This window comes from Streptopelia decaocto (genome assembly GCF_964273445.1).
Source record: "Streptopelia decaocto genome assembly, chromosome: 1".
Classification (NCBI taxonomy): domain Eukaryota; kingdom Metazoa; phylum Chordata; class Aves; order Columbiformes; family Columbidae; genus Streptopelia; species Streptopelia decaocto.
In genome coordinates, this window is record NC_138663.1 from 65,306,182 (window position 1) to 65,319,629 (window position 13,448).

The following is a 13,448-nucleotide window of genomic DNA, read 5'->3' on the forward strand; positions in this document are numbered from 1 at the left end:
TGGTTGTTTGTGTTTTTTTTTTTCCCCTGGTAGGTCATATTTATTTATATGTGAAAAATTTTCCAAATATATGCTTGGAGATAAGTGAATGAAAAATGTTCAGGAAAAGGTAATGGTTTATATTTTTCTTAAACTATCATTTTTTGTTCTTAAACCCTATGTAACAGCATCCTAGAGCCCTCTCAAACAGAACAACTCACGTTCTTGGAGACCAGTTGTGGCCAATATCAGGTCACTCTTCTAAGTAAATTCATCCTGGTAAAAAATTCTAAATGGATAACAAGTATCCTACTTCTGTAGGCATTTCTGAAGACACACTGACCCTGCAAGTACATTTCTCTTGTGAAGAACATCTTGGTTTGAAGACTATTAGAAATTTGCTTCCGAAGAGAAAGCAGGATACAACAGTAATAGAATTTGAGTGATACGTGAAAATGAATATGTCATGAAAAACAATCTTCTTTTGGATACTATAGTGTCTTTTTTACCTTGAAATATGCTCTTAGTCTATATATTCTGTAATTCAGTATTTTAAATATTTTCTTCCTTCTGAAGTGTGTTTTTATTCGAGTGTGAAAACAGCATTTGGTGATTAAATTTACTTGTGTATATATTTAGATTCAGCCTTCTGCATATTGACCAATAAACAACTACTTGCTCAATTGTTTCCATTGAGACAGCAAAATAGATATTCACTGCTTTGTTTTTATGATATAATAGAGTTTCTGTTTGGTTTTTGGTTTCGGTAAAATTGTCAGTTTAAATGGAGAGCCTTATTTATCAGCCTCCTACCTGCCAACATACAGTATCTGGTCCAATAACAGAAAAAAACCCAACAGGGTGAACACAGTAAACTGTGTATTCAAATGACTATTCCTCAAATTCACATTGGTCTCTTTGAATTTTGAAACAAATACCTTTAAATGTTGTTAGCTTCATTCAATTTGTATTGTATTTCTCTAAATTCAGTGGTCTGTTCAGAAATATTACACGGCTTTCTGTTGCTGCATCATTAAGCAAAATACTATGTTTTTATTACAGCTGAATAACTTAAGAACAATTTTTTGAGGTTAAGTTTGATTGCAAAATTATTATTCTGGCCCGGTAGAACCTTCATGCTTTGTTGAAGAAAATATTTATGTAGTTTGAGAAACATTCCTCAGAGTTTTAATTTGGAACAGAAGTGTTTGTAAAGTGAAAGCTCCAGCTAAAGAAATTCAAAGTCATTTTGGCACAAGGGCCTTGCCCTCAGTAGAGGTATGTGCTTTTCAGCCTGTTGTTTGCTAAACTGATTTGGCTAAAGCCTTTTTCTTTTTTTAAAGCCTGCATGGACTGACTACTGCCATTTGTTCAGAATACAAATGCTTGTGGTTTACCTGAGGTTCTGTCCTTGGGGACATTTTTGTCTCAGAGGAATAAACAAATTGTTCCTCCTTCTTCCCATTCCACTTTCTCTCCTTTCATCAGCATTATAAAAATTCATCATGTATCCAGCAAGACAAAACAGCAGCATCGGTCAAAATTACCTTCCCTGGATGTTACCGACCTTAAAGTGAAACCTCAGTTTTGCTGAGGCTGTTGGAATGCTAACACTGCCAAGCAGAGATATTATTTTCCTTTTTTAAATTTAAAATATGCATACTGAAAATACTTTAATTTTGTAGTAAAAATTGATTCTAACCCCCCAAAATTAAGGTTGTAGCATGAGCTTTGTCATGTTGCATGCCTTATTTTTTTTGGAAACCCATTTTATATTTTGTGTCTGACATAAGTATTTTATAGTTTGTCATGTGCAAATTTTCTTGAGAGAAGCAAATAAATAGGAGCAGGAAGAAACTTGCTTATTAGATGCACAGTGATGATTTTTTTTCACGTGAGATGCTGTCTAGCACTGAGTTTACTGACTTCATTGTACGTACACTCAGAAATTATCTGTTCTTAGACCAGTTTATAAAAGCATATGTAAAGGCATTACTAATTTCCTACTACGTTTCCATATAGTTCCTCACTTTGTGGTCTATACTTCAACACACTAATGATTTTAATGTGCTTAGAAGATGGTATAAATAGTTTCAGAATGTCAAGAAAAATAATAAACTGCCCCTTGGAAATGATTATAGATATTAAAAATTTTATAAGGATATAAATGTACATATTTTATGTTTTATTATATTTTTGTGCTTTCTATCTCTCATTTTAATTTTCAAGGATACCTAAAAAAATCTTTCATGCTTGTCTTTCGAGATATAAAAATATTACTGTAACTCGATGGCATAACTAAACGCTGTTTTGCAGTCGGGTGTGGACAGACATGCAGCAGGGCTGGCTGAAGGCAGGTGGTGTTTGAGATGGGAAATCGTGATCTCGCTGTCTCGTGGTTAGTTGGCTTCCCTGTTCTAGAGTTTACAACCTGATACGCCTGGTTTTGAAATCTGTAACTAAACTCTGCTTGAGTCTATAGAACCAGGAGTGGATTTTTAATGTAGTGAAAAGGACAGGATAATTTGTTGTAGAGTGTACATATATGCAAATTACCTCAAGAAATAGTTGAAAAAGTGCCATAGCATATATTCTTCTTTTGTAACTTGTAGCTGATCATAATTTCTTCTTTTCCTAACTGTCTGTCTCACTGAAGCTAGCCCTGTTTTGGGCAGAAGGCTGCACTAAATGACACGCAAAGACCCCAACCACACTAAATCATTAATGTGATTCTAGAATTAGCAGGTACTGGTTAATTCTACTTTAGAGTGTTTGAGATTTTTTTTGTGCTTATTGTGGGGAGGAAATGGTTTAGGTTTTTAAGGTTCAAAGTAAAACAAGCAACGCAGTAGAGGAACTATGTTATCCCTTTTTTGCTTGTTTTTCTTAAAGCAAAATTTTTTGTACTAGTAAGTATTTCTAGGTTTATTTTTTCTGGGGCTGCCTTATTCATATTTTCCTTTAAATACAAGATATGTTTTCAGTGGAAATTGTACATACCAGTTGTGAAGGCCTTAAGATATAAGTTTTGATGCATAAAACTGTATCCCTTGTCACCCCACCCAATTCAGCACAGATACTTCTATTCAGCCTTTCCTAAAAGGGTATTTTTGTTGTTCCTTCCTTAGCCTTCCCACCCTGCAGATTTGTTAGCAGTTGTGGAAGCCTGAGCAAAGCAAAGGACTTAGAATACTTTGCATTAGTCCTGTGGCTTTTTGCAGCCGTAACTATGATGACTGCAGCCACCTTTTTGCTCTAATGATGTGTTTCTGTTGTGTGACAAAGGTGGTAAAAAAAAAAAGGTGTACAGAAAAGTAGTGCAGTAATCCTAATGTAGATTTTCAGTTATGTGGAATGATGGAATCCAATCTAAAAGTCAGAGAAACTATATGTCACGTGAGAAGAAACAGGCTAAGAAGCTAAGATAACAAAGCTATGTAGTTTTTTGATGGCTGGTAATTATTTTGTGCATAGTGAAACTGTTTTCCTGCCTGGGCAAACAAATTGGTAGGAAAAGTATATGGAATAGAATATTAAAAGCATGTATCAATCATCCTGCAGTTGCGGATGAGTTTCTGTATAGAACGAAAGGAGTCTAATACTGTGTATATCTGCTAGACACAGTCTTCGTTTCCCATTTATGGATGTCAGCATATAAGCAACTATTAGCTTGTCTGGACGCTTACAGCTGAGTGTGTACTGCCAGCACTGAGAATTCCGGACATCTTTTCAAGATAAGATAGGCATATGATGCAGTAAAGCTCAAGAGTTCAAGTTGGAACAGATAATTATTTTTTTAAATAGGTTATTTTCATGTGACTACCTGTATACACTCTACTTCATACACACCTCCTTGTATAGTATAAAATGGTAGATGTTTCCAGATCAATGTAGATATGTACATGAATGCATACATATTTTTTCTGCAAATGAAAATATTACAGAGCTAGTTGCTCTTTAGAAACCTCTTGCGTAACTCCTTTCACATGTGCATTTAATATTTTGAGCTTTTGTATGTTTTAAACTTCTTAGCCTCATCGCGTATGAAACAAAACTTTTTCTTTTTTATTCCTTATGCTTACTTGCCTTTTATTTTCCTCTCATGTCAAACCATAAGTGGGAAAGCGATGTTCATGAGATACTCAAAAGACAACATATTGCCCAGTGAAGCCACCCATCTTTTGACTCCACAGATTTGAGAATTAACAGAATTATCTAAATCCTGTGGTAGTGTGATCACACATACAGGACTTCACAGTATCCACAGTATTATCCACAACAATAAGTTATTAGTATCATTTCATACATTATATAGACTCTTCTATTTAAATAGAAAGGGAATACTTATCCAAGCAAGGAAATACCAGTACAGTTTGCGTGCACACAACTAGGTAATGTTGTCTTACCTCCAGGTTTGATGTAGAAGCAGTTAAGCTGAGTTTCATGCACCAGCTTCCCCTTGTACTTCGTTTCGGGTTCCCCTGGCTGGTGGCTGGGTAGAGGGTGATAGGCTTGCCGAACTAAGGCTTGAAACATTTTAAAATTCCAAGAAACGTTGAAACAACTGAACCTGAGTATATTTTCTATATATAGTAAAGGTAAATTCCTTTTGGTAAATAGTTTCCTACTTCAGAGTTATTTTATGTAGTAGCCTCATGCAGAAGTTAAAGCCCGAATGTTGCTTTAAACTACTGACAAGTTGGTCTTTTAATCTAGAAACTATTTTCCAGCTCTTTGAAACCTCTGCAATATCTCTTGCATTATCCTTCCTTTCCTTGCTCTTCACTCCTAATCCTTTTCTTGTCCTCTGTGCCTTCTGCTGAGCTGGAGCCTTCTCCTCCCCCTGTGGTTTTTTAGGAAAACTTGGATTGAGAAGTGGAGATAATAGGCGCCATCCACCCGTCAGCTCATCACCTCACCGAGCCCTGACGATCTCTGGTTTCTGTATATCAGCACGGACTTCTCTGATAATATCCTCTTCTGTTTGAAAAAAAATAGGTTTGTCTAGTAGGGGGTGGACTTCACTCCTGACATAGCCAGAAAACTTCTTGTGGAATGTGAGCTTGCTCACTGGCACTCTTTTATATGTGTATATATATATAAAAATATTTGTAACCTTCTCTCAAAACATGGAAGATAAATATGTGAGCAAGTGTATCCCACAGCGCATATACAAGCTGCTCACTTCTGACTAGTATTGATTTAATACAAGCTCTTGAGTGCCTCATCAGCTCTCTCTTCATCAAAACAAGCCTTAAATCGGCAGTAAACAATACTTTTCAATTACAGGAGGAAAAAAGAAAGAAACCCTTCTCAAGTATAAGATAGCATACCCTTTAAAGGACAAGGAATGTGTTCTATACAGAAACATGGTGCAACTGTTCCAGTGGAATTCCTCTAAGGCTGCAAATGCAGTGTTGCTTTTTGTCTTAAATGGCGTACAAACTAGTAACAGCATTGAGCTTATTATTTGCTATCTGCTGTCCTTTAATGGTTGTGGCTGCAGCCCAGTTGTTGGTTTTGCAATGCAGAGGTTGCTTTAATAAAATGTAATAAAATATATTGTCTTCATATTGTAATGTATTGCTTAAAACCAGTCTTTTAAAAAATGTGGGTTTGACCTGCTAGCTTCATTATTTGGACATAGATACTCCTAGGTCTTTTGGAGCCTGTTACAGTAATCCCTTTGCATAGCGGTGTTATTTATATGAATAAAAACAACCAGAGATTCTGTAGCCAGGGGAAAAAAAAAATGTAAGTGATGTGAGACACATGCTTCAGGTCAGAAGTCAACAATAAAGGGACTAGGAAGATTCTTCCTGTGAATCATCTGGTTCTGGTCATTGTCTTAGACAGGATATGGACTTTCAGTTTGATGAGCTCCAACAATTCTTTTGTCTCTGTCAAACAAACTGCCTTTCTGCAAAATTTCAGTATTATTTGCTTAACAACATACAATGTTAAATCCTCTACACAGGCACATGTAGATTCTCACAATAATGAGGTTCATGAAAATTCATAATTAGAAAAGGAGAGAAATAACATTGGATTTTTATGTAAGGTATCATATGCCTTCTTGCAGTGCTTTACCTCGTTTTTGTTGTTGTCATCGCTCTTCTGGTTTTATTCTGGTTTTCTTTCATGTGAATATTTTGTACATCTCTCTCTCAAACAGAAAACAAAGTAGAGGTTCAAATTTTCACTGAGATAGTTAAAAGCTGAAGGAGAGGAAAGCAGATGATGATTACTGATATGTTTTATTCCTAAAGGATTATCCATGAGCTCGTAAAATACTGCTGACTTCTGAAGCAAAATGAAATACACACTTTAACTTTCTGTGTGAAAATAATACAACTACTGTAATAAAAATCACCCAATGCAAAATTCCAAATTTTTATTTGAATTTAAGTGTATATCTGTTCTGTATTCAGGGATTCAAAATTACAGTGTACCTCCCAGTGCTGCTATTGTGCAACGTCTAGCTGCTAATGTAAAATGAATTTGGTAAATGTCTTTGGGTTGGGTTTTTTGTTTGTTTTTGTTGTTGTTCGTTTGGGGGGGTGGTGTTTTGGTTGTTGTTGGTTGTGTTTGTTTGTTGTTGTTTTTCCTCCTGTTGGATTACAGGTTTGAAACTAGGAAATGCTTACTGCTTAAGTTGTATTTTCTTGGTGACAAACTTGATCTCAGGAGTACATTATTTTTCTCCCGATGTACTTATACCCACACATAATGTTTTCTGTGTGAGAAGGTAGGAAAGTCAGTAAACTGCTCATATTCATAGTAATCTAAACACTAACTTCAATAGTTAAAATAATTTTTTAAAATATATACAAATATGCTAAAAGATTTAAAGCAATCAAAAGAAAAAAGCAGTAAGGTAGTTTGAAGAGGTGGTATTTGTATCTTCTTAAAAAATTATTAAATTGCAACTTTCACTAGAATAAAGTACGTCATTTAATTATTTTAATTATTATTTTAATTAATACTTTAAGATTAAACGTAGTGATTAAAGTGTCCAAAACGCAGCCATCTACTGAAATTTAGCTTGCAAGCACAGCATGAGCCTACCCACAACTGGACTAAACTTATTACTGTCTGCCTGTCACTACATCAGAACATTGAAAGTCCTTTCTGTGCCCATGAAATTGTGTTGTATGGCTAAAAATCATACATAGATAGAAATTCACAGCGGCAGCTCTACAGATAAGCAGATGTTACTGAAGGCAATCTCACAGCCAACTTTAAGAGGAGAAATGGCTACAGACTAGAATAAAAGGACTTTTTAATGTGTTGAATATAACATGTTAACACGCTATGGCAAATCAATAAAAGCAACTGCATAAGATATGCTGTAAATATGGACTATGCATTTGAAATTTCAGGAGGACTAGTTGACTTTACCTTTGCCTGTTTCTGTGTGATTTTTTTTTAATTCTTTTCTAACCATTTCAGAAATAGATATGGTATAGGAAAAATTATGGCATGTGCAGAGTATACAAATGAAACAATACATTTTTTTTTTTTAAATTCAGTTAATCTTATTTCTTAGGTGTTACTTGTTACAAGAACGAGTATATATATATACATATGTATATATATAAAACAACTGAAACTTATGTTGCAGGTTTAGAACTTAGTCCAGATCTGCAAATATATTTCTGTTACGTAGGATCTGAAGGTGTGCAATGAAGAAATAAGAGAGGAGATCACAGCAGTCAGATTTGGAAACATCATCTATAGTTAAGGTTGCTTTTTTCCCTCGTGAAGCCCTTTTTGAAGTTGTTCATAATTTTGTGGGAGTTAAACCATATGGAGTGACAGGTCATCAGACTGATTATAGTAAAAATTCAGGTTTCAGGAAAAAATAACATAAAATAACATGCTATTGAACACCTATCTGAGGTGAAAATATTCTTCCTTCTTTTTCCTATTCTTTTCTATTTTACCGAAAAAATGGCATCGTCAGAGATTGGAGAACTTGACCTTGGACTTGACCATAGCTCTGGAATTGGAAGTGTACGTTGACCTTTGGCAGGTACCCCAGAGATGCACTTTAAAAATCTTTGGGAACATATTCTTAGATTTGACTAAATTATAAATGAGAACCATGATGTTCTGATCCTGATGAGTCCTCTACTAACCGTGTATGTCACATACAGTAGAACCGACTTTATCCCCACAGGATTAGAAGCCCAGATACTCCACAAGAAACATAACAGAAGCTGCTGCTTGTCTTAACCTAGTGAAGGCAGAGTGGAAATAAAAAGGCTGGAAACTGAGAAGGTGAACACAGCTCTCCTTCCTATTATTGAAAACAAAAGCAATTTTTTTTTTGCCTTCAGGTTGGAAAGGCAGTGTTCTCCCTTTCTCCTTGATTGAGAAGAGTTCTCAGTGCTTTTAGCTATGAGGTATGATGTGATGTGCATAGAATCAAGAAAAGACTGGTTTCTAGTTCCACTTCTCCTTGGGATAGTGTTCTGTTAGAGTAAGCTTTTCTGCTAATAGAATTCATGGATATATATTTAACCTAGATTTTTCTAATGACATTTTTGTGTTGTATTCAGATGATTCCTGTAGGTCAGGACCTGACTTCATTTCAGTGCATAGAAGACGTTTTATGATTTGCTGCAGAAAGCAGAGAATGTAGAGAACTGGTAAGCTAATATAGGTAATAGTTTCAGATTTTGAGGTGTTAAGTTTCTGAGCCATTCTCTGATTGGATATTTTTCTCGGGAAAGGTGCTTTTGCTGACTCAGGATATTTGATTTGATTTTTAGCTTTGCTGCAGACTTCTTCACTTATTTTTCTAAAGTCAGTGTCTATCGTTCTTCTACATCAAAAATGGAACAGTACTTTCACTTACCATTTGTTTATCTTAATACCACTTCACTTAGCTTTTGCATTCCTTGAGTGAGACTGTTTAATCATTTCCATTGCACAAGGCAATGGAGCTCCAATCTGATGTGGACGTTTCAGAAGTCTATTGTGAAATAGTAATGAGAACCACTTGTTATTTAAGAACAACTTATAAATAAGAACAATAAAGGATTATTAAGAACAACTTTTTATTTAAGAAATGGATAGTCTGGCGTCCGCAGACTTCCTGCCTTAATTTCAGTATCACACATTATCATGATTTAAAAATTATTTGGTACTAATGATGCAACGGCACTGAATGTGACTCGAAGGCCAGTGGTGAGGGAAAATATAAACGTACTAAGCCAGATGGATCATAACATAGATCCTATTCCTGTGTCATGACTAAAAATTTCTTGTAACATCAACAGAGTGCAATTTTAAGAGAATTCTTGCAAATTCAAGTAAAGAACCTGCTTATGGACACTTACATCTCCTGAGCTTTATGGAAATAAATGTATGAATGCACTTTAAAGTTTCCTATGGTACTAACATAACTTCAGCTTTGGGGCACTCTAGTAAGACAGTGTTGATAATGTCTATTACAGAGTTGGTTTTTTTGCTAAAGTATTTCTGATAAATATTGATTAAAAATCTGCCTGAAGTCAGTCTATCCCAGTAGAGCCATAGACATGATTTAATAAATAATCTACCATCTCTTAGTTGTCCCTTTTTGTCTCATGAAATCAGAAGTATTTGCTGGCTCTATCTGGCAGTCTGCAGGCTGGTCACCGAAGTTTCATGTTGGTTGGAGATGGCAGGCATATTTCAGTGTCCATCCTACTAACAAAAAATTGTTTCTTGCATTGTTTTATGGCATGGTTCCAGGCACAATTAAACACATGGTGGTAAGGAACTTATTCTTGACTTCAGTAGTGTTGTCAGTTATTGCCCACTCTCAACCCATCTGCTTTTGGGGAAATGAGTTTTGAGGGACTTTTGCATTTTGTTGGGGTTTTTGTTGTTGTATTTTTTCTTGTTGTTTTAGCTTTTTTTTTTTTTTTTTTTTTTTAAGAAAGTTGCTTGAACAGTTCCCTCCTGACTTCAATTTGACTGGTCAAACTCAGCTTTTTCACTCTCTATATGTGATCGTCAGTTTGCATTAAGGTGTCTCTGAGCAGGATGCTTTTCCCTTTAATAACTGCCTTTTTTCCTATTTGTTCATACATAATGTTTGAAATAACAAAAATACCAAGTCATCCTTTTCCCTGTCTGTATTAAAAGTTCCCCAGGCAAGTGGATCAGGAGCTTTATCAATGATTAAATGAAAGACCAACTGTCTGGTGATTTTACAGGGTTGTTTTTTTCTCAGCAGCTTTTTAGGAATTTAAGTTAAGCTCATATCAAAATACAGGTTTTGGTTGTTTGAAAAATTCTTACCTTGCTTCAGTTTCTTGGCATTTTTGTGCCTGGGAGATCACAAAACTTTTCATTCCCCTCTAAGAACTTCCAGAAATATCAGGATATATCTATGCTGAATTTCCATTATTTATAAACAAATACATTTGGTTTATATGTGCTTTGCATTGTGCTGCTTTACATAATGTAGAGAAGTAGGAGATCTGAAAGTTGCAGTCCTGTTAATGACCCATGTCACTGTCAATATGGTATAATAGGATGAAAATTATTTTTCTTCTAGTGTTTTGGTTTTGAATACCTAAAGAGCTAAGCAACATGTTCTGTCTGAAAGAACTTTAAAGCTATAAACACCTAAAAGAACTTCAAGGCTTCTAAACTAGCAAATACCAAAATTAAGATTGCTTGTGTGATCTCTCTGTTTTGCTTATGGAATTCTAAATTACATGTTCATATTCTTTTGCAATAAGGATTTTGCTTCAGTTATCAAATAGTCTGGATAGCGTTCATGTAAATGTGGCTACGCAGTATTCTGTTTTTATCTCATTCCTGGTATGTGGGCCTCTTGCTTTGTTAGATACCACTGAATTTCTGCACTAGGAACAGAACTATTAATTGTTTTTTTCTTGTTTTAGGTGATTAGTAAATCAGTATAATAGCTGATAATTCGTGAATAAGCTGAACTGTTGTACTTTGCTCAGATTAGAAGTAGTATTCTTCCCATTTTACAAACTGGAATCGTAAGGCAAAGTAGTTACAATTACAGAGATTGATTGAATACACGATGTCTGACTTTAAATTTCTCGGGCCTAATTTTTCCAATATATGTATCATTTGTATGTCCAAAAACACTTACAGACTTCAGTTGTGATTATAAGTAGCTGTTGTTTTTGCAGGCCATGCAATAAAACCCAGGTCTAGGACCTCAAATCGAACACTGGGAAATAAACCGAACACAATCAGTGACAGCCGCTTAAGATGACATTTCACAACTTGTGTATCATTGCATAATATCTCTGGGGCAACGTCAGAGATGGAATTCAGCTTTCCAAGGCAGTGTGCAGCTGCTTTAGCTGCAGGGTTTTTGTATCTTCTTTAATTTGTTCCAGTCCTCTCTTGCTTTATGCTGCAGAACAGGATGTGGAGCTTCAGCAGGCAAATCTCCTTCACTGCTCAACCCTGAGCAAAGTGGAAGAAGCATCGTAGACTTATATCATAATTGTAAAGGCAGCATCTTGGACAAAGGGATCACATTTGCGTTGGAGTAGAAGAGCACAAAATTAACATGACGTGCTTTAATTAATATTTTAAGCTAAGAACTCATACATTAAAAATTATTATTGTGGATATAACCTACTTTGGTTCTTTTTTCAGTAGATCCTGCAAAATGGAGGCTCCAATATTCTAGAAAGTACTAGAAAAGGAGATGCAAACTTTGATAGATTCCCGAATAGTCAAATATTACATGAATGGTAGATAGCGAGAGAAAATATGAACAACATAAAAGGAGTCTTACTACCTTGTAAGATGTGCATATAGAAACTGCATTTTAATATAGGAAATGGTGGATTTATATATTTAGGAGCAAGAATCTAGGCCATACATAGGCAATAAAGTACCTTAAGGCGTGTGATATCAAGAATAAAACAAGAAAATTGAGGAATTGTGTTATTTATGTATTTATTTTTAATACCAGCAAGTGTAAAACAGATTCTAGGTACAGGGGAGTCTCTAGTCAGTAGCTGATATTTCTGTATTTACTTTTACCAAGCTTAAAGACTGTATGCAGTCTGCAGAGCAATATCTAAAAAATACAGTGAACCCAAAACTTTGATAATGGACACGTCTATCCAGAAGACAAAAATCTAATAGCTGGAAGCCGAAGCTAGACAAATTAAGAGTAAAATAAACAATCCTAGTGAAAATGCCTTCCTTTCTAATAGGATACTTGGCATGAATTATGGAAGTTGTTAATAAATTCTAGATCATTGTAATAAATAAATGTTTCAGATTTTGAGAGGTTAGAAAATGTCATCTATAATCCTGGTAGATAGCAGCTGTCAGCTTCTGCTTATAAGTAGTGTCAAGTGCTCTAGTGTTGGTGAGGACAGGAGAAATCCATAGCCAAAAAATGAAAATTGTAAGGCAGAAGCTGTAGAATTAGCTCTGAAGTTGTGATTTCAAAATTAAATAATATACTTCCTGAAATTCAAGCACTGAGCTATATTAAATGAGTTTCACAGATTTTGTTAAAATTTTTCAGTTTGATTTACGAGTAACTTACCTTTTTCAAATTTTAAAATTCCAAAGACTGATATCCCTTAATATTTAATAATTTCAATTAGATAATTGAAGAAATGTATATAGATTATTTCTGTTCAATATTAATTTTCTTGTTGATTTGATACCTGCATTATATCCTTCTAGTTTTGTGTAATCTTGTTAACATCATAACTTTGGTGTCTTTCTTTAACGTGATCAATTCACCACTAAGTCCCATTTATTTTAGTAAATTACTTTGGAACTGTTGAAAGGGGATGAATAGATGTATACTGACTTGTCCGTATAAAACTAGCTGTCCTTACTGGGCTTTTGTTAGCTACTTTTCGTGTAACTGGCTCACTGAGTTAGCAGAAGAGACTTTGATTTGTTTCTTTCTTTTTCTCTTTGTTTCATTTTGTTCTGTTTGGGGTTTTTTTACAATGATCTCTTCTTGGATAACTTTGTATCTGAAGCTGGGCCTAGAAGTATCTTAATATTTCCTCTTTTATGCTGCAGTAGAAGAATTTGCTTTGTGTCTCTGCTGTTTAGTGATTCAGTTGTGCCTCCACTGTTCGATGATTCATTTTTAACATGTGAACGTTTTAGTGAAATTACCGTTCTACAGATGATACTTAATTCAGGATTTCCTTTCTGTCAAACATCTGATAGAGATGGAGGGCGGATAAAAGTAATCTATTTAGATTTAATCCTGATAAAACATGCGGTGTTTTCATGCTAGTAGAAAGCTTGTGGTGAAATTCATATTGTGTGCGTATTTAGTTTTCGTTAACGAGTGTACCAGCTTCCTAGCTTGACAGCTACAGTTTCTAAACATCTTAGGTTCTTTTCCTGGTCCTGGGTTTTTATGTGGTGTCATACACAGAAACATTTTTTTTGCCATTTTGTGTTCAGCTTTAATCAAGAAGATGGCCATT

At 34.9% G+C, this 13,448-nt stretch overlaps 2 protein-coding genes across 2 annotated transcripts in view; one reads left to right on the forward strand and one right to left on the reverse strand.

Annotated features, from left to right (window-relative positions):
- The window catches only part of CACNA1C (calcium voltage-gated channel subunit alpha1 C), a 490,018-nt gene extending 483,721 nt beyond the window's left edge, over positions 1-6,297 (reverse strand). The window contains exon 1 of the mRNA XM_082047656.1: positions 4,386-6,297. Coding sequence (XP_081903782.1) covers positions 4,386-4,515 — 130 coding nt within the window. The 5' untranslated portion in view covers positions 4,516-6,297. The remainder of the gene's footprint in view (positions 1-4,385) is intronic.
- Positions 1-13,448, forward strand: part of DCP1B (decapping mRNA 1B) — a 45,383-nt gene that overhangs the window by 8,957 nt on the left and 22,978 nt on the right. The gene's annotated exons all lie outside the window — the stretch shown is intronic.